We start from the raw sequence: 21,259 nt of genomic DNA on the forward strand, positions 1-21,259 counted from the left end.
TCAATTGCATACAGACCTAGCCTATATATCATAAACTGACATAGATATGGATAATAGCTTGCATCATAGAACTGCTGTAGAGCAGTTGCTAAAGATAACCTACGTTGACTATTAGTAGTGAAACACTAACCATAGTAATATCTGATAGTTTGTCCTAATATTGTAACCTTATTGCATGAAAATACATTGACAATTTAACCATGGACCAATTATGAAGCAATAAGATTACCGAATTAATGTTGCAAGAGCAACGTTTTATTTTGAAATAGTATTGGAAATTACATTTTCTGTTTTGGACATTTATTTTGGATAAAACTCGAACATTATAGTATAAATGTAATTCATTTTGAGATTCAAATTGTCAAACTAAAAATAAACAAATAAAACCGTGTTTGTGGACTAATACACTCGACTTTGGCCTATATACTCTGGCACAATTAGGTGGACATGTTTTACAATCACATACATGTATTTTCCAATAGGCCTGTGTTAATACATGTCGTTAATTCCCCGTGCTTCGTGCATTATTGGCGTTTTAAACAAGTCTACAGAAGTAATCGCCTTAATGATTTCGAAAGCACGGCCTGCACCCTGATGCAAAGGATATAGAGACTCGAGCTCTCTATCCTCATGGCAGACAGAAAATATAATACCAACGGTCATTTTGTAGATATTGATTACATTTCATGATTCGAAACCAAAACAAGGACCTAGGTTTATTTGAAAAGGATATTGGACAGATTTGTGGAATGAAATTTATGCAAAAGTATCTTGTGATCAATTGGCTTTACTGAAAATTATCTTACATTCTTCTATTATTTCAAATAAAAAATTTGAAGCAAGGAATATAATTGTATTTTAAATCATGTGAAACAATGAGCTTATTTTGGATATGTTACAGGCTCAACATTGGTGTAACATGTTGTCGTAATTTAACATTAAAATAGGCTATTCACTATGTAACATTCAGTGAAAACAATTGTCCTATTAGTAGGCAAAATTTTGAGCAGAGAAAACGAAAATGAAGTTAATTGACTATTGGGATCTTTTGGTCACATATGGACGGACCATTGTATCTAAAAATGTAAGGAGAATTGTGTATACGAAAATAGCATATATGTATATCTAAATACCATATATATTTCAACTGTGTATACAGCCTAGGGCCTAAACCATGGTAGACAGGCCTATGTTTGAAAGGGGCTAGATGACCGACAAACATGACTGGCCTGGTCTATCAACTAACACAAATACCACACTCCAGATGAACACCGTTATGTATGACTATTTACACAGAAACACCCCTAGTATTCAGGAATGAGGGTGTCTTTTAGGATTTTACCCTTACAGAAAAGTCAAATGGAACAACAAAATGTCAATGTCAAATCAAACAATCCTTATTTTTTGTCCAAAATTAACCAGATGGTCGCCTAATTTCAAACCAATAAGGAAAATGTCTATCATTAGAAATAACTAAAAGTTTCCCAAACTCTCCACGGAATAAAAACAACAGCATCACTTACATATCTAGTCCAATCGGCCTCTGCTATCTCCTGGGAGCGCGAGCGAGCGGCCCATGCAGCCTGGCGAGGCCTCCCGCACAATAGCAGCTCTCTCAGGTGGATCCAAGGTAAAGGTGAACGTCGGTCATTAATCATGACTCAATTTCAACCTCGAGTTCTTCCGTTTTTGGCAGGATCGACTCCCACCCTGCACATGAAGAATTACAACATTAAAAGAAAGAGAATATATGCCAGCTAGCAGACATGTTTTACCTGAAAAGGGTAACGTGAAGTGTTCAAAAGAAGTAGCAATTCTTAAAATACAAATCAGTCGTTTTAGACCAGTGTGCGAACTTGGTATTTTGTGGCAGCTTGAAACTGATCCAATTCCTACCAATCTTTGGCTTTGCCACTTTCCAACAGCAACTAACCAAATATTCATAAGATAAAAGAAAAGGGCAGATTAATTAAACTGTGGGTGTATTCGGTGCGAGAGTGGTGAGGGTGGTGAATTTACTTCCTGTTTTGGTTTATTTTCATATGTTTATTTTCCTCTATAGAAGCTATTGAAATGAGGAACAATATAGGTGCTAGTACCATCCCACATGTATCCAAATAATACACACTAAACCCAGTCAACATTTGAAAAGATACAGGCCCGCTGTATTTGTATGACGCTGTATTTGTATGGTTGTTTGATTCAGCATCGCTTATGGGAGCACAAGTAGGCCTACACTGTTGGTATTATTTGCATTATTTTGTGTGTGTGTGTTTGTGTGTGTGTGTGTGTGTGTGTGTGTGTGTGTGTGCGTCAGCTTGCTGACTTTATACTCACCAGTCATTATGACAGACATGCATCTTCCCGTATGACACCTTACAAGTAATGAATTAACATATTTATATTTCTCTGTATTTATTGGACATAGGCCTACATCCATCTAATAAATCAATGGACATAGGCAAACATCTGTCCTGCATTTTTCCTGCTCAATGTGGACAGGGGATCCGAAAGCACATGACTCCCATCGCACACGGTTGGTACTTGACACATGGTCTGGCACATTGCGATATTTTTACCTGTAAGTTGTGTACTGCCGCAGCCAAGTCACTGAGCATATTCAACCGTGGATCTGGAGCGTACTTTCTGACGCATCCTTTCCCAGCCTTATGCCGTCAGGTGGAGATGCCACACCTCTCTGGTACCTTGAGGAGCCTGACAGACACTCCGAAATGACAGGGCCAGAGGGGCGCATCCTTGTCAATATCCTCCTCTCGATGTTTTAATCAATGGCCATTCTTTTGTCCCTTCAATAAGCCAGCAGCTCGATAAGGTAGTCATCGCGAATGCCACTGACGTCTGCGCTCTCATCCCCTCCGTGGATAAACATGCCTTTATTATGCCAATAATGCTTTAACCCATGGGACGGGAGTGCGCACGGCTGCATTCACTGAGAGCGTTTAAACTGGAACGCGTAAATCCCTATGCTGGAGAAATATTGGCGTTGGACTTTGGACATGAGAAACCTTAAGATATTGTATTGCGGTCGATCATTATAGTCGGGTCAGTCTCAGAGGCCTGTATACAGGTACACTTGCAATGCTATCATATAAGAATAATACTATTGTAGTAGCATCTATGGGCATATGGGTCATATCTTCCACTTTCTACAGGTCTCCTCTGACAGAAAAGGGCTCTCTTCCATTTTGATGAGAGATCCATATTTGAATGCTTGGTCATGCATGGCGAGACAAAAGGCCTATGAGCATCCTTTTAGCCACAAGAAACATACATCCAGAAAATGTCGTAGAGGCAAAAGCACTTTAATACACATATTTTGACCCGTAAACATCGCGCTGGAAAACACTTTACATGTGCTCTGCTCGAATAAATAGTAACAGACAAGCCTTATAAGACATATGTCATCATCGGTCTCCAAACTGATAAAACTCAGTGTCCAATCAAGTATAGGCTACATGAAAGCTTGGCGTATCATGCAAACCTCACACAATACATTCAGATTGACACTCGCGACACTAGGATAGTACAAACACAGGCCGGAAACACAGGTTTGAAAATGATTCAGGAGGTATTCTAAGAATGTGCCAGCAGTGATTCCACACATAAGGGTTCTCCTCGCTGATTGTGCGTAAAAAACAACTTCTAGTGCAAACTGTCTGTGTCAGTAGTGCTGCACTGTTTAATGAATCAATTTGGCACACATGAGGTATTTGTTTCGTTGTGCAGCTTGTGTAGGCTATAAATCCAGCTCGTAATGGAACAAAGGTACACTCTGCAGCGTTTGACTTGGGAAAGTATCCCATGTGCACTATGATTACTCTACACATTAATGTACAATTGGAATAGAAATCTGACAGATTTGAACTCACAACTCCATAAACTGGTCAGATATTTTACCCTGTTTAAACCACAAATTACAACACCATAGATTAACCACGTAGCCAGGACAATAGCCCAATGTCACCGTCTCAGTATCCCCCAAGTAGTGCATACATTTTTATATTTACCCTGTTCAAATTAATTGAACCTATCCGAGTTAGGACTTGTATATTATCTTTGGTATATGTATACCATTGCCACGCGGCAAGGGTTCTTTAGCTGGAGGAGTATGGGTCAACTCCAGAGGACACTGTTGAAGAGGCTGGAGATGGGGTGGAGGGGGCGGAGAGGGACTTCTCAGATCCGGCTGCTTTTTCCGGGCAGCTATCCCTCGGGTCTGACACGGCGGCATTGGTGGGAAGCAGGCATTCCTTCTCGCGCTTCTTCTGTTTCATCCGGCGGTTCTGGAACCAGATTTTGACCTGAGTCTCGTTCAGCTGAAGCGCTGCGGCGATCTCCACGCGCCGCGCGCGGGTCAAGTACTTGTTGAAGTGGAACTCCTTCTCAAGCTCGGTCAGTTGTTTGGTGGTGAAGTTGGTCCGGACGGTGTTGGGCTGCCCCCCATAGCCATACTCCCCTGATCTGCCTGTAGAGGGATGAAGGGAGAACATGAGGGCTACCTGGAGGTCAGGGCTAAATAAAGGCTAAGGAAGTTGGAGAAGTGACACATTTCTTCCAACCCATGATCCTTGGAAATCGTGTGCCATGCACTCATGTTTGAATAGGAAGTGTCATTTTTACGCACAATGGTTTAAATCCACTTAAAATAACTAAAAGTAGTTCACATTTCTATGTTCAAATGCACAACACTGTAAACATTGCGTCAATTATTTTGTGACATTTTCATTTTTACGCATTTCCCTTTCATGCATGCACAATTCACTTACTTTGTATTCAACATTTTCCGGAAAGGCAAACAGTTCATCACTTTTTTCACAGTCAAATACACACGTCCTGGGTGGGTATTAGATGACCGCTTAGATTACCACTTTCTCCAACACCCCAAAATGATCCATACATGCAAGATATCACACCCAAGAGAAACCAGACACCAATAGCTTACCAGGCCTACAACTGGTAATTATATATGGCCCAACACTTTAACACGTGTGTTCAAAACACGTCATAAAGGAGAGTTTGGCCAACTTGAGAGGTGAATACCACAGAGCTGAATGCCATGTTGATGTATCTAAGAAGCGTTCCATAATGTCACTCACCATGCGCAATTTGGATATGATCTATGTGGCGTCAGAATGGCTGCCATGGCGTTGTGATGTTGTGCCAGCGGATCATTGTGAAATCATATCATATCTATTTCCACTCTGCACTTGGGTTACTTCCTCCAAAATCTGTCTTGACTACACCTGTTCCAATAATAACAGATGGCCAAACTATCTATTACTCACACTTTACAATAGGGTTTATGAGAGGTGTAACAGCCCTCTGCATTCGTCTGTCCCCTTATGCATGGTACGGCACCCACCTGTCTTGGGCGGGTTCCTCTTCACTTTCATCCAATCGAAGGTCTGTGCGTTGGAGGCGCTCTCGGAGGACAGGGGCGAGCAGCACGTGTCAAGGTGGGCCGCGTGCAGGGGTGACAGCGGGTTTGAGCACCCAGAGAAAGGAGGCAGGTTCGCCTGCTCATGCCCGCCACCGTAGGTGGCGTGAGCGTACTGGAGCTGACCCAGGGGAGCGCCACCGTAACCTTGGCGATGCTGCGGTACCATGGACGAGGAAATGTTGCCGGAGTACATTAATGGGGCGCACTGGGGGAACCCCGTGGCCGACTCCACTTCCTGGTTCAGTGCGTAATGGTTGTAGGTGGTACAGAAGCCCTGGGGTCCATAGCCCGAGGCGCAGGCCGGATGGGCCCCATAGGTTAAACCCAGAGAGCCAGTAGAAGTCTGGTAGGACCCCGTCTGGTGAGGGATGCCATCCGGGGAATCCCTACTAGGCATGAAGCGCTCATCCGTCCCACAGTTGTTCACGGTGACTGCGCAGGACTGGAATGTAGTAATTCCGTGGTCGGAGTGGAAAGCCCTGACTGAGCAGGACCCGCCGTCGCCGCTCATCACAGAGTAATCTAAGAAGCTGCTCATTGTAGCATCGTCTCAGCGGGACTGAGACCGTCCACGAAAGGCCCGGTCTTCTGATGAATCTCTCCTTGTCTCACCGTGGGTGACCGTGCCGCCTTACCGGTTCCCCGCCTTATCAGATAAGGGAGGGGGGCAACACAGGGCGATATCAATGAAACAGTGGGAGGTCACGTGGCCCGGGTCAGCCAGTAAGCTGCTCGGCCCTGTCCCCTTAGCTGTGACAGATTGGTGTCTGAGTGGGTATTTAAATTCCAAGCGCTCGTCGATCAAGGTGACGTGCTTCAGCACTAATGTATTGGCCGAGCAAACAATGAGCCGGGAAGCAGACAAGGTGGACAGCACTCAGGTCGCATGTAGAGCGGGGAACAGCAAATAAGGCATCCACTCTATAGCCTGCCCAGCTTGGATGACTGTCAGGATAATGGTTATAGTCTATCCGAAGACCCTCCAGGAAAATGACCTACTCTGTTTCTTCAGTATGCACGAGGTAAGGCGGCATTTCAAGATGAACACGGGGGATATGGAAATATAACTGAATGTATTGAGAGAGGGAGAGAGAGAGAGAGAGAGAGAGAGAGAGAGAGAGAGAGAGAGAGAGAGAGAGAGAGAGAGAGAGAGAAGAAAGAAAGAAAGAAAGAAAGAAAGAAAGAAAGAAAGAAAGAAAGAAAGAAAGAAAGAAAGAAAGAAAGAAAGAAAGAAAGAAAGAAAGAAAGAAAGAAAGAAAGACAAAGAGAGTGTGTGTGTGCTTGCGTGTATGTGTGGGTATCAGTTAACATCATCAGCTGGTTGGCATGGAGACGTGAGTTTGGTGCACCCGGCACTCTCAACCGCACCTTACCATAACCGTGGCCCTATTCAAAAGGATTCAACGTGCATGATGTTATTTCACTAGATTGGGGTCTGTACATCACTTATGTATCGTTGATAGAGGGACAGAGGCATTGTAGGGTTTTGATTTATTTGAAGCAGGCTAGCTGAGCCATACGACTAGATTCGAAGACCACAGAGTTGACCAATCACAAAGAATTAAAGTGACACAATATTAATAGTGTTGCTCCAATGGCCAGTCTGCAGTGTAGGTTACTCTCGTTTTACGCCCACTACTTTTCATTATCAAGTGATCAGCTGATTTAATAATGGGAGGTCTGTGTTGTAAGGCTCCTACAGCCCGAGGAGAAACTGCTGCTTGATTATCCTGTTATGAGGCCGTTTGAGAAATTAATGGTGATGAAATATACTGTAGCAGAGAAAGGGTAAAATATAGGGAGACTGGTGCTCCCAGTCCTGGTGCTACTCTCTCTCAGTTCAATTCAAAGGGCTTTATTGACATGGGAAACATGTTTACATTGCCAAAACAAGTGGAATAGATAATAAACAAAAGAGAAATAAACAATCAGAAATGAATAGTAAACATTAGACTCAAATGTTATATTACTGGCTATGTACAGTGTTGTAACAATATTTACAATGGTGTATGTTCTTCACTGGTTGCCCTTTTCTTGTGTCAACAGGTGACAAATATTGCTGCTGTGATGGCACACAAAATCAGTTGCAAGCTAAACTGCATTATCATTATTATTATTATTGCACACAGAAAGGCACACATCACACTCACACATGAACAGAGAGAGCGAGAGAGAGGAGGAGGGGAGAGGGACAAGAGGGGGAGAGTGGTTTGCGCCCCTACTGGATGATAAGAGGACTGTATGGCCTAGTGGTGGTCATTCTTACAACAGCCTCTTTTCCTTCTCAGCAGTATTTTCCCCACGGTAGTCGCTTAGCTCACATTGAGCTTCAAGAGCAATACCCATATGAACGCAGATAGGTCCTATCTTACATTTAGAATAAAAACGGATCGACACTGAAAGACTAAGTCTAAGAAATGCAAGAAAGTACCATACTCCTTCCTTACTCTTCCATTTTCTCCCTTCCTCATCTCTTTCTCTCTCGCTACAACGGTGCATACAGCCTAGCGCGTGGGCGCAGCATTGAATCTCTTCGCCAGGCCATGGATGTTCCAGAATACCTTCCAGAATACGCTTTGTGCGAACATGGAATGCGGAGAGAAAAGGCGATTGTTTCGGAATTATTTCGTTACCAGCCTTTGGAAAGGAAAGCCCAAGTTGGGCCAGAGTTGTATAGCCTTATATAGCAGCTTTCCTTTTCGCATATGTAAATAGCCTATAGGCGTCCACGGCCAGTTTTTAGGAAGTTAAATATTGGCTAAACGTCACTCCACCACTACAGTTAAATGTAATAAGGCTATGCACTTAACTTTGCAATGATACGTTTTACGATCGATCCATGCTATGTAGCAACCGGTGGTTAGTATGCCCACAAGCATAAGCATGTTGAGTGAAATAATGATAACTACTAGCCCATTCCGAAATTATTACAGGAATGTAATATTTCTACCCAAATCTCACACAACTTGCACAGTGAAATGGGTAATACACGCATTTATCCAAGACTGTGGAGAAATATATTTCTGCAAGAACAAAAAAACAAGAACAAAAAAACATTTATAGCCGAAAGCCATTTTGCCCTAATAGGCTATTCTTATGAACATCTCAATTTAATCAAATGCATTTCTTGGCATAGGCCTACACTTCTCCCCAATCATTAAACGCTTTAGAGCTGTTTTTAGAAAATATAAAACGTATAAAATGAATACTAATGTATAGGCCTGCAGCAGCCTGTTTTGAATTAGGCTACTTATAGCACGAGGGGGGAGATACTTCTGCTGCCCGCTGCCCTGCACGCTTGGAGAGCCCACGCGCTGTGTTTGAACAGCTATAAAAATGAATTATTACCAAAAGCCTACAAAGCTTCCGACTTTTTTTGGCTTCGAATTGCGAATCCCACCCGAAAACATAGAGGGTTTTTATTTGTGCATTATACGTCACAATTGATCTCTTTGATGCCATTCTTATTCATGACGGAGTTTGATTTACGAGCTCGGAAAACATGGCTAGAGCATTTGCCTCCACATGCACGCAGCACTGGGAGCTCGCACTATAGGGAGCCATGCTATTGCTAGCCTACCATGTTTACAATGCTACTAACTTTACAACCAGAGAAAGTAAAAGAGGACATTTTATTCAAAATGATATAGTAGTAGTAGGTAAGCCTATATAATTTGTTGTATAATCGCCTCTGAGTTGCATGGAATTGGACCAGAAGCTGATATTTTTATTAAACAAATAGTTTGAACTAATATTAACTTCACTCTCGAATTTCACGGCTTTTTAAATCAGTGTAAAATAATGAAAAAGGTGCTAATTTGTAATTAACATAAACAGAATACAATGTCAATAGCTCTAAATTTGTGCATTAAGATTATTCAACTTCATAGATGAAGATTCGTGTATTTTTTTTTTAATCCCACTAAATGTTATGCTTACAATAGAATATAAACCAGGCATTAATTATAATAACTATAGGATTCATACTCAGAGATAAGGCTATATTGGCCTGCTTTCATCACACTATTTTGACTTGCAAATTAACGAGAGTAAATTTGTATTCAGGAACTAATAAACATTTCATCGATTGGTTATTTCTCCTTTCTATTTTTTGGACAAAAATACATTTGATCCAAAATACACTTTACACTTCATAAAAAGGTTTGGATAATAATAATAACTCTACACAATTTTGCAATTTCCTTATGGCAAGTCAGATTTATTTCTAACAAAAATAGTAATGATATTGTAAGCTATACAAAAATAAAATGACCAGAATTCATACTATTGTGCACCTTCACATATATTGCATCTTCAGAAATCAATTTGTTATTGTAATTACAAGCCACAATTGTGTATTTGTCCAGAGTCTTACCTTGAATTAATCGACTAATCAATGAATCAATAAAAATGTGCCATCATATAGGCCTAAAACAACCACCTAAATTAAATGAATAGTTAATACCAGAGTTTGAATTCTTTAAATGTTCCGGTTTGAAAGTCTTGTTGTATTTTTGATTTATGTCAATAGCTCAGATGTTGCAAGTCGATTGTAGTTAGTGACTCCGAGAAAAAGTAGAAGCTGTCCGTAGATATGTCCAGATTGTCCACGGGGCTGTCCAGGGATTCTGACAAACTGGGCGAAGCGGCATCGGAGAGTTGAAGGCAAGAATCCGAGGAGAATACTTGGAAGTCGTGTATTGAGACATCCAGGGCCGCGGGACTACCGCCATTGTCCGGGCCAGTTGCAGAGCCGGGGCCTATTGTTGACACGCAGCCTGGAACAGTGGGTGACGGGTTGAGAAAATGTTTCAGATTTTTGTCATTGCTGCTCAGTGGCGACACTGTATAACTCTGGGCCTCACCATTGTGCGGGCCAACATTCTGTAGCTGCTGGGAAGAACTCAGCGAGTTATGCTGAAAGGAGCAGGCCTCTCTTTCCATAAGGGCCCCGGTCACTGTATTGAGGCTCTGCTCAAACAGCGACCCATCATCCTCCTCGTCGTCGCTCTGGATCCCGACCCCGGTGCTCGGCCCTTTCCCCTCACCGTTGTGGTTCTCCTTGCACTGGGTCTGCCTCTTGTGCTTCATCCGGCGGTTCTGGAACCACACTTTGACCTGCCGCTCGGTGAGGTCCAGCAGGGCGGCTATCTCCACCCTCCTCGGTCTGCACAGATACTTGTTGAAGTGGAACTCCTTCTCCAGCTCCAGGAGCTGTGTGTTGGTGTATGCAGTCCTCAACCGCCGGGAGCCCCCTCCTCCACTCTCTAGAACCTCAGGGGAGCCTGAAACAGCAGCACATAAACCATAAGATTAAGAAGCATTACAGCATGAGCAACAATTACTTGATAATGCAGATATTACGCCCGAATAGACACAAACTACCAGAGAGTAAGTAGCTTATTCAACAGAGTGGCTACTTCAGCAAAATGGCCGCTCATTCAGAACAGCACCCAATGCATCCCTTTACCCACAAATATTCTTGCAATACGGATATTGACATATAAACGCACACTTTTAGACTAAGTCCTATAGTGCATCATATATACCTAATTTCCCTCAAAACAGCAGTGAGAGAGAGAGAGAGAGAGAGAGAGAGAGAGAGAGAGAGAGAGAGAGCCGTAGTGTGGTCCAGGCTGGTGTAGGCTGGCTGCTATACTAATGAATGCGCCAGCTGCCCCGCACGGCAACACTAGTCCATCACTCTTCATTACTGTCACACATCAAAACTCTGGCACTGCTCGGCGAGGAAGGGCAGCGTGGAAATCAAATACATAATTTTACATTACTTACCTTTGCCCAAACTTTTAGGAGGACTAGAGGAAAAATATGGAGAACCCAACGCGTAATTGTGCACAGGAGATTAATTTCGAATATGCTCTGCAACTTGGTAATGACTAGCCTATTCCCACTCCTTCAGGTGCTTAGAACATGCATTCTGCATAAAAATGTCGGCACTCTAAATTACCCCATAAAAACCACCCACCTTTCGGGGAGAAGCATACAGGTCCACTCGTTATGGCCGTCGCTGTGGAAGTCCGCAGGTGATTCTTCTTGGAGGCTTTCTTCTCCCGCATCCAGGGGTATTCCGGGGGTAGGGAGGCGGTGGGCAGCGGGATGCATCCATCAGGGCTGAGTCTGGGCCGGCTGTGCCTCGGGTGGCTTCCCGGGTTGAGGCTGGGAATGGTCTGCTCAAAAGGAGGAGGAATCAGTGTCGAGCGTGAAAGCGTCGATCTCTTGATTGATGAACTTTGAAATGAATCACCGACAGGGGGGAAAGATGTCAGGCACTCAGCAAGCGACGGCTGACTATTGATAAAACCACTCTCTCGCTCGAATTCGTAATTCATCTCCGCTCACTGAGAGCCGAGGAAAGTTTGCTGTGTGTATTTTTATATGTCGCGGCTCAATAAGAAATACATACTTTTTTCTAATTCACTGATTACGGCCGTATGGTGAACGAGCTGCTATTAAACTATTGAATTCATGGAGACAAGGTTGAAATTGGAACGAACTGCCTGTCACATGATTACTTCTGCCCAATGACAATTTGACGTTTAATCAAAAGAAGCCACAGTCTGCTTGGTTGATCTAAAAACTCTGGTAAAGAACGCCTCGTCTATGTTGGGAAGGCTGTTTTAATTTACACCTTTTTATCGTCCCCTAGCCCCCAGTCAACTCCACTAAGCTATAAATGTGTTTTTAGAATGGCCACCTGCGCGCTGTGACAGGGAAGTAGCTACAGTGCACTTGCTCGTGCACTCTTCTTTTCTCGTGTTGAGTATGTCAATAGAGAACGCCCCGTGCCACACAAATCACGACAGTAGCTTCACGCCATGCCTGCGGTCATTAGCAAAGTTAGCCATTCATGTAGAGTTCAGTCAGGGAAAACACACCTCAAAAACGAATACTGAGAGCTCCTGACAGCAACAAACCCCAACAATCCAATGTGTTCCAAAGCGATAGAGCTAACCATATAGATTGTGTTCATAGACTTTCTGTTCAATACAAGCATATTGTCCTCTGTAGCTCAGTTGGTAGAGCATGGCGCTTGCAACGCCAGGGTTGTGGGTTCGTTTCCCACGGGGGGCCAGTATGAAAAATGTATGCACTCACTAACTGTAAGTCGCTCTGGATAAGAGAGTCTGCTAAATGACTAAAATGTAAAATCTATACAGGCAAGGCGCATACGTAGATACACACAACTGGGAACTTAGAGTCATACTTATTGTGGCTAATGCACACTACGATGCCATGTTAGTGTCACCCACTTGTATGCAATACATTTATTACACATGAAGAAGTGAAATATTGTGCATAACACCCAAATACCCAATTAGCCTACACAAACACACACACACACTATACAAGTGGTGTATGCGCCACTCAGCCTCCTGAGTGGCGCATGGTCTAAGGCACTGCATCACAGTGCTAACTGTGCCACTAGAGATCCTGGTTCGAATCCAGGCTCTGTCGCAGCCGGCCGCGACCGGGAGACTCATGGGTGGCGCACAATTGGCCCAGCGTCGTCCAGGGTAGCGGAGGGAATGGCCGGCAGGGATGTAGCTCAGTTGATAGAGCATGGCGTTTGCAACGCCAGGGTTGTGGGTTCAATTCCCACGGGGGGCCAGTATATATAAAAAAAAAAAAAAAAAAAAAAAAAATATGTATTCACTAACTGTAAGTCGCTCTGGATAAGAGCGTCTGCTAAATGACAAAAAAATGTAAAAAAAATATTAGCAATCGAATGTTATACAATGATATCAACCTAATACAAAAAAATAGCTAAACAAGGATTTCAAATGTCAAATCCAGCCAATTGTGCATCTACATACTAATCATGTTCTGCTTCACTTTAGTCTGCAATGCTTTGGGAACCGTTACTCGTTCTCCGTCTTTAGAAAAGTCAGCACTTACAGTACTCTGCATAAGTCACTCTGCATAGTACTACCGGGTTCACTAAAGTAAGGTTGACCGATATTTAAAAAATAATACGTTTAGGGTGAAAATCCAGTCTGCTCTTCATGCTGCTTCTCAGGGGCTTTTCCCCCTGACACGGGAGGTCACAGCAGGCGTCTGAGCCTAGGTGTGGTGGCTGGACAAGGGCAAAAATTGAGAAAATGATCCTTTACATTTAAACATTTTTCCCCAAACATTTATAATACCCCTTTGTGCTATTGCACAGTATAAACCAAACCTGCCATTGGAATAGGTCGTTTTAACGAATACATTGCAGGGAGATTCTGTAGAAGGAAATGTGTATCGACTGAGCAGCTCCCACAGTGTTTGGTTATGTGCCCGTCCAGTACAATCTGTGAAAGCCACATTTTGGATGTTTTTGGTCAAACAGCCAGGAAGTAGCTACGTTGTATTCTTCAGAAAAAAACTCGAATAGTGAGTTGGAGAGAGGAGGAAAATAAGTGGTAGGCCTCGCTCAGTTTATTGCTTATATACCAAACAAAGAAACCTGGAAGCCTGCGCGCGATCAATCTTACTTGCCAAAAGGTCTGACAGCTCCGTGCCCTCAGAACACATTTAAGGCTTCTAACTCTCCCCTGGATCAAATGCAGCCAGGAAGCGGCGAGAAACACTGGCCACTCAGATTAGAACACGTTTATGTTTGCAGACACAGCTTTTCTGTCGTTTAAGGTGTGTTTTAAGACATTAAAAATACAAGAATAATGTAGCAGATGGGCGATAATGCGCGTAAACGGTGAGTAGGCTCAACCAACATCTCCATTGCATTTTTCTTTCTGGAATTTATTTTTTCGTGTTTACAAAACGTCCATATTTTCGTTGGAGCAAACATTTGGGTTTGTTGGAGGTGAGGAGAGTATGTAAAGGACGGGGCTGCTGAGGAGGAGACGGATGGCTTTTGGGAATTACTTATAGGCTTTGTCTGCAAGGCAAGGAGTGGGTGGCGGCTTTCTGTGAACCCTACTCCGACCTACACACTTTTTTTACAGGGGGATTCTGGGGGAATGATTTAGGACCCCTTTCCCACGGATGGAAATACAATGAACAAAAATTCATTTTTTCAACCCAAACCCTTATTTATGGTGCGTTAAAATCTCCTACATATGAGTGAAATCAATGTTGTGTGTGTGTGTGTGTGTGTGTGTGTGTGTTTTGGATCCAGAGCTGCTCAGTCTATGCTGACAGACCATGGTTCAATTGTTCTAGGTTCCCCTGCTAACCATATGTCAGGATCATAGAGCCCTTGCCCTGTAATATCAGTCATTTTGTCATCATTCTAAAGGAAATAAATTCGAGTACAGCTTTTGTAAAACTTTTCAATTATCCTGAAATGCATTTGAGGGGAAACTATAAATTTACTACTACAGTAAAAATGGTGTCTTCGATTATTGGTAGTGAAATAGTGAGTGCACAATGCATGCCATTGAATGCTGCATCGTGTTCTGCATTATTGGTCTGTATTGACCTGCTTTATATAATTAATCAATATGCTCTCTGAATTATGTTTGAAAATCAAAACTTGAATGTAGTCCAATTAATTCAATAGAAAATACGTGTGCTTTCTTTTTCAGACATGTGTGAATTCAATTTGGGCGTGCCACAACAAAGAAAACTGAAGTACACATTCCCAAAAGCTAGTCTTAAGAGAGACATACACAAACTATAATGTTCATACTTGTTTTTACACAATTGCACAATATTAACAGCTGAGATTATGTTGAATACTTTTTGCTTCTTCTAAACATCTGTAATTGTTATTGTGTGCAGCGATAGCATATAAGTCAAATATTCATACGTCCTGTATTACACCCCCTTCATTAAGTCTCGTTTACATAATTTACATGTGTAAATAGCTATAATTATGAGTTTAACAGGCCATTTTATGCATTCTATAGCGCCATAATACATTTGAAACATGCAGGCCTATAGGCCTATCAACAAACTTTTCCCCCCTAACGGTTTCTCATTTAACCTATTTTATCCTAACAGATACTGCAGAAGCTCCTCGTGACACTTTTATTATTATGGATGTGCCCACGCGGATTAGGAGCGGGAACAAGGCCACCCCAAGAGCTTCTGAGTTGCCTTCGCCCTAGAGGAGACAAAACAAGAGGCCTACAATGTTTTCGTGATTTATTGTCACTATAAATTAAATACGATGTTATAGATTATTAATGTTATTACAGATTATGAGATAATGGGGATTCATTTGTTTTTATGAAATAGCATACCCTCTAAAGTCCTACCAGCTTTTTCCGTCCTCACAAATATGTCTGTTTATGGGATATTAAGGTGTTTATTATTATTATTATTATTATTAGTATTCCTTCCTTATTGTACTTTGTGCCATTATGTTCTATGTTCAAATTCCCTCGAAATTAAGGTTGAAAGATACATTTATATTGAAATTCATGTATTTATTTATTTATTCGAACTGGAGCAGCATGGAATGTATGAAATTGAAACAGAAACTTGGTAATATCTCAAATAAAATGTTTTTTTTAAACTAATTATAATGTCTGTTCTTCCTTCCAACCTTATTGCATGATTGCGTGATTTACATTCGTAAAGAAATAAAATACCTCCTCGAAGAAAAATAACACCAACATATAATGTGCTGCTGAGAGTCTGTGTCTGCCGTCAGGTAAGGGGTAGAACTAGAGCCGAGGTCTGTTTCCAATAACCATCTCCCCACATACAAAGAGCACAGGGTGGTTAAATAATACTAATGAACTCCATATTACGTCAGAACAAACATAAATAAAATGTTGAAAGTCCAACAGAACACAAGCTGGGTAGGTCGTAGGCTGGAGCTTCCAGACCTTCCTTTGCGTGTGTGTCTCAAAAAACCCCGCACATGATTCCTATAAGGATCCTTCCACAAGTGCAACAAAATGCAAAACAATAACACAAAAACATATATTCAACTGCGGATAAATTAAAAAAATTCACATTCAAAAGAATACCATAATATTTGATCATATACCCTGTTTGATTTTTGTTTTTAGAAACAAGTTAAAGATTAAATAGGTCTACGCATATGTGCCCCCGCGCTTGTCATATCAGATAATAGGTCTGTGTGGAACAATAACGCCATAGCAAATAGACAGAACATTTTAAGCAAGAGTGATTACTTTCCTATCCTACTTCACACATTCAACTATATAAAAAACAGAACCTAAAACAAAGAAAAGGTGGAAGAAGCTACTGAAGAAGAGAAGAAACAAAGCGATGGTAGGTCTGGAGGGGACTGATCCGGGGTGCATCCCGGCTACAGATGCGTAAGTTTGGGCGCTTCCTGAATTCTTCCCTGAGAGTAGTGCGGCGTAAGGTCTGTGTACGTCGGGTTTGGATCACACACTCCGTGATGGTGACTATTGCCCATAGTGATTGCTCCATTGTAGTCCATGTGTGTGGACCGTGGGTGCGAGAGATGGGTCAGGCCGAAAACGGAAGCCCCGTTGTTGGGCATCGAATCGATGTAGCCTCCGCTTACATATACAGGGCTGCCCTGCTGCAAGTGCGCCACATAGCCGCCATTGCCTTGGAGAGGATGCGCGTCATACTCGGGCGTGGGCGAGCCGCTAGTCCCGGGATACCTCTTCTGAGAGGGTGGGCAGTTGTTTAGGGAGCTGTTCAAGGGAGGGGGATATGACGTGGGCATACCGTATGCATTATGAGGGGGCTTATTGTAAGACGTTGGCGACTGGGACTCATAGGGGACACTGTTAACCAGAGAATGCATAGAGTTGAGGTATCCTCCACCCCCGCTACTGGGAGATGGACCGAGGGGGCTCCGAGGGGACTGTCCCCCGGGAGAGTGCATCATGCCGCACCCTTTCTGATCCTTTTTGTACTTCATCCTGCGGTTCTGGAACCAGATCTTAATCTGCCTCTCCGTGAGGTTGAGCAGGTTAGCCATCTCGACCCTGCGGGGTCTGCAGAGGTAACGGTTGAAGTGGAACTCCTTCTCCAGTTCCACAAGTTGTGCGCTGGTATAAGCCGTCCGGGCTCTCTTCGACGCGGCTGACCCACCCGGGGGGCTCTTGTCTCCAGGGCAACTCTCAACTGGCGGAAGGGGAAAAGGAAGGCAGTCAATCAGTAACCAACCTCAGCAGCAAACACAAGAACAAGACCCACAGAGTGGCAAGATACATATAGCTGATAACACGTCTCTCCATATGGACCCGACCCAAATACACATATCATTAAGAGTTCTACAAATGCAGATAAAACAGAGATGTCCCAATAGACTGTGGATGTTACTAATTTACTTATATCAGACATATCCTTAACTATAACTGTATACATACTGAGAACAGCGCTTAACTGTTAGCTATGCTTTACATAAAAGCCTAATCAAAGTGGTTATCATTGTGTGTGTGTGTGTGTGTGTGTGTGTGTGTGTGTGTGTGTGTGTGTGTGTGTGTGTGTGTGTGTGTGTGTGTGTGTGTGTGTGTGTGTGTGTGTGTGTGTGTGTGTGTGTGTGTGTGTGTGTGTGTGTGTGTGTGTGTGTGTGTGTGTGTGTGTGTGTGTGAAAACGAAAGATTAGGTAGGGTTGTAGGCCAACATCCATACACAGCCGTGCTGTGCATTATACTACCTCCTATATCCCACTGGTGCTGTATTCAAACATCTGTATTCCTCAAGGCGCATGAGCTAAAGCTCGCCATGCCTTCTCCTATGAGTCTCACCATGCTGAATGGCTGGGGCTCAGCCGCTGCACAGCAAGGTGTTGGTCTAGTTACCGTTTGTGGCATGCTGCCAATACCTAATAAATGGTTAGTCTAGCTACTGTACAGCCAGAGGCTGGGTGAGATGAATGTAGCATGACATCATGTTCCTACTGGGAACAGACATCAGTTGAAAGTTTAGTTTTGATTGAGTTGTCGACTACATTTGATTGAGTTGTCAACTAACTTGAATTAAACATGAAATCAACCAAAAATGTCACCCTGTCATTGGATTTAGGTTCAAAGTTGGGTGAAAAAAATACGAAATTCCCTTATGTTGATAACTTTTTGCAAATCCAACCAGTTTTCCACTTTGATTCAATGTCATTACATTGAAATTGTTGGTTGAAATGATGTGGAAACAACTTTGATTCAACCAGTTTTTGACCAGTGGGTTATGAATTAGCTTTTTGCTTTATAAATGGGGAGAGACATATTTTCACCATCTTGGTTTCAGAAATTAGGCTACTATGGTGCTGCTTCCTGGACTCCAGGAAGAGTAGCTGATGCTTTAGCAGTATGGGGATCCTAATAAAATACTTTCAAAAAGTAGGAAACATGCTATAGTCATTATATAATCCAAATAATCATAATTATCCATATATATAAATGTAGTAATTCTACTGTTTCAAACATGAGCTACTGTTGAGGGTTCTGTGATTGGAATTATTGGCATACCTGTGTGTAAAAAGCCAACTGTGTGCATAAATTACGTTAAAAAGCACTAATAGCACATTTTAAATACCAAGATTTAGACTAAGACCTCTATTTAATCAGATCTGCTTTAGCCGACATCCGCATAGCGGTTGTTTTGACGTGTCAGAGGTGGAACTGTGTTAGAGCTGTCAAATCCACAAGCAGCTCCTGGTATTATACCTAAAGCAGACATTGCCATTGGCTGCACTGGAGTCACATTAAGAGAAATCCCATGCAGCCTTGTTTACAAGTTCCACCACTGGAATGTGAGATGTAATATACACCTGATTAGGACAATAGAAATCCTAATTATTTTGCTTCATGATTTTTCAATTTAGCATAATTATTTCTATATAGCCTACACTTTCTGGTTCTGAACTTCTAACAGGAGTGGGGCGGGTGTGGCTTAGTGACAATGATTGCAAGAGCAGCTGCTCACCGATTTGACTGCTCCAATGCAGTTCCACCTCTGACACCGCCAAAACATCCATCCGCTATGCGGGTGTCTTCTATAACCGGTTAAAGCTTGATCTGATTGAATCTAGGCCTAGGGTTTGAAATAGTCCCTTTGCCATTAATTTGGCATATATCCTGACAGACTCGTGATAAATGTGATTCACTAGACCTTCTAGATGCCCCACTTATTTTATTTCACTTCTCACCAAACATATTCCCAAACGGTGGACATAAATAGGCCTACCATGGCCTATGGAGACGATATGATTTGGTAAGGCCATGGGAATGTAAGAGTCTTTGAACTTTGGGTTACATGTTGGTAAACAACTTCCTCCCCATCCCCTGGCTCTTCCTGTAATCAAAACAAGGGAACAAATTGGAACAACTGTTTTTGCGTGTTTGTTTGTTGTCCTGCACAAAACGTTATGTGATCCGGGCCAACATGTGATGTTTATTCTAGCATCAAGTCAATGCTAGAGCATCCGGACAACAAACGATGTATGGAGAAAGGCCTAAAACTATGAGGAATGAGTATTTCTAAAGAACAGGCCTACATCATAATATATAATAAAGGATGCGTTATATATCAACAAATTGAGATAGCATTGGAGTATAGCTAATAGGCCTACGGAATGCATAATGATGGGAGAACCATATGACATCACAGGAGTGTATTTGTAATAAGCCTAGATTATGATAGATAATAAGGAATACATCACAATGGTAGAACAATACTTCGTTCAATTGTGAGGCAAAAGTTTGAGAATGTAAATGTATGCAGCATAATCAAACCTTTTAGTGTAACCTTGGTTGGTTCTTCTGTTTATAATAATGAGGTTATTTTATCACGTGTTTCATCAGCAGTACCTGAGCTGGAGCTATTGGTTTTAGGCTTCTGGTTCTGACGGGACTCTTTCATCCATGGGAAGATGTGCTTCCGGGTGGTGGAGGTAGGCGAGCCATGTACCGAGCCATTTGAGTTGGCTTGACTGAAGCCGTTGCTTGTGTTCTGGTTGAGAGAACTGGGGGACTGTGACTGGGGATGGGGTGGCGGGACAGACACCGGGACCTGTGGTTGATTGCTGTCGGTGAGGACGGGTGGCTGCGCCGCCTGGTTGTCCGTACTCCTATCGCAGCTCTCTGCTATCTCCCCCGGCTTCTGCAGTGCGACCGAGCCGTCTGGGGACTGCAGGGAGCAGGCGGGTCGATGGTACTCACTTTCCACATGAGAGGCCCGGGGATATTGGACCTGATTGGCGTCATAACTGAAGCTATTTGCGCTTTGATACGGGAAGCCACTGTAAATTGCGGAGCTGTCGTAGTAGGTTGCCTTTTGCATCTCGCCGTTTCCCAATATTTATTTCAGAAACTGACAGGGTCTTGACACCCTTGTAGAATAACATTGGCACCCCTTTGTCACGTGACGCCTCTCCGCCAATGGCCTCCTCGGGTGAACCTAGGGTTACAAGAAGCACGGTGAGGAGAAGAAATGGTGGCGATCCATCTTACTTTTCAATACAGAGCTGACACCAGCGACTATGGAGGCAGGATAGGGACAACAGTTCTCTGGCTATTATCGTTTACCTTCTGGTTAACAATACAGGGCATAAAAGCATGCACAAACCTCATATCACCATCTGCACTTATGGCACACCAACTGTATCAAAATAAATAATTTTATAAAAGCATATACTCAATTGTGCCATATTAATATTGGTGCCAAAATTAAATGAGAAAATACAGTTTCACAGGTTAGTTATAAAACAACAAACGATCGGCCTATGTTGTGCACTTGGTCTGAAGGCTGTTATAATCAGGTTATTATTAGGCTTTATTATATTACATTTATTATTATTATTATTATTGTTATTATTATTTGATGGATAAAATACACCTCAAATCTCCCATAGGCCTAATCTTTAGATGGAATAGGCGG

The 21,259-nt window shown here is 42.6% G+C and overlaps 3 protein-coding genes across 3 annotated transcripts; all 3 read right to left on the reverse strand.

Moving 5' to 3' along the window:
• Window positions 1-4,115: 4,115 nt before the first annotated feature.
• Window positions 4,116-5,999, reverse strand: hoxa1a (homeobox A1a; the record flags this gene model as incomplete). Its single annotated transcript, XM_084165024.1, has 2 exons — window positions 4,116-4,482; window positions 5,380-5,999. 2 exons carry the CDS (start codon window positions 5,997-5,999, stop codon window positions 4,116-4,118), a joined length of 987 nt encoding a protein of 328 aa, XP_084021150.1.
• Window positions 6,000-9,985: 3,986 nt separating this feature from the next.
• On the reverse strand, window positions 9,986-11,811 carry LOC311132013 (homeobox protein Hox-A2a-like; the record flags this gene model as incomplete). Its single annotated transcript, XM_084165181.1, has 2 exons — window positions 9,986-10,746; window positions 11,448-11,811. 2 exons carry the CDS (start codon window positions 11,809-11,811, stop codon window positions 9,986-9,988), a joined length of 1,125 nt encoding a protein of 374 aa, XP_084021307.1.
• A 4,898-nt stretch (window positions 11,812-16,709) lies between these two features.
• LOC311132140 (homeobox protein Hox-A3a-like) lies at window positions 16,710-20,662 on the reverse strand (the record flags this gene model as incomplete). Its single annotated transcript, XM_084165360.1, has 2 exons — window positions 16,710-17,506; window positions 20,191-20,662. 2 exons carry the CDS (start codon window positions 20,660-20,662, stop codon window positions 16,710-16,712), a joined length of 1,269 nt encoding a protein of 422 aa, XP_084021486.1.
• Between the last annotated feature and the right edge of the window lie 597 nt (window positions 20,663-21,259).

This window comes from Coregonus lavaretus (genome assembly GCF_964263955.1).
Source record: "Coregonus lavaretus genome assembly, chromosome: 7".
NCBI lineage: Eukaryota > Metazoa > Chordata > Actinopteri > Salmoniformes > Salmonidae > Coregonus > Coregonus lavaretus.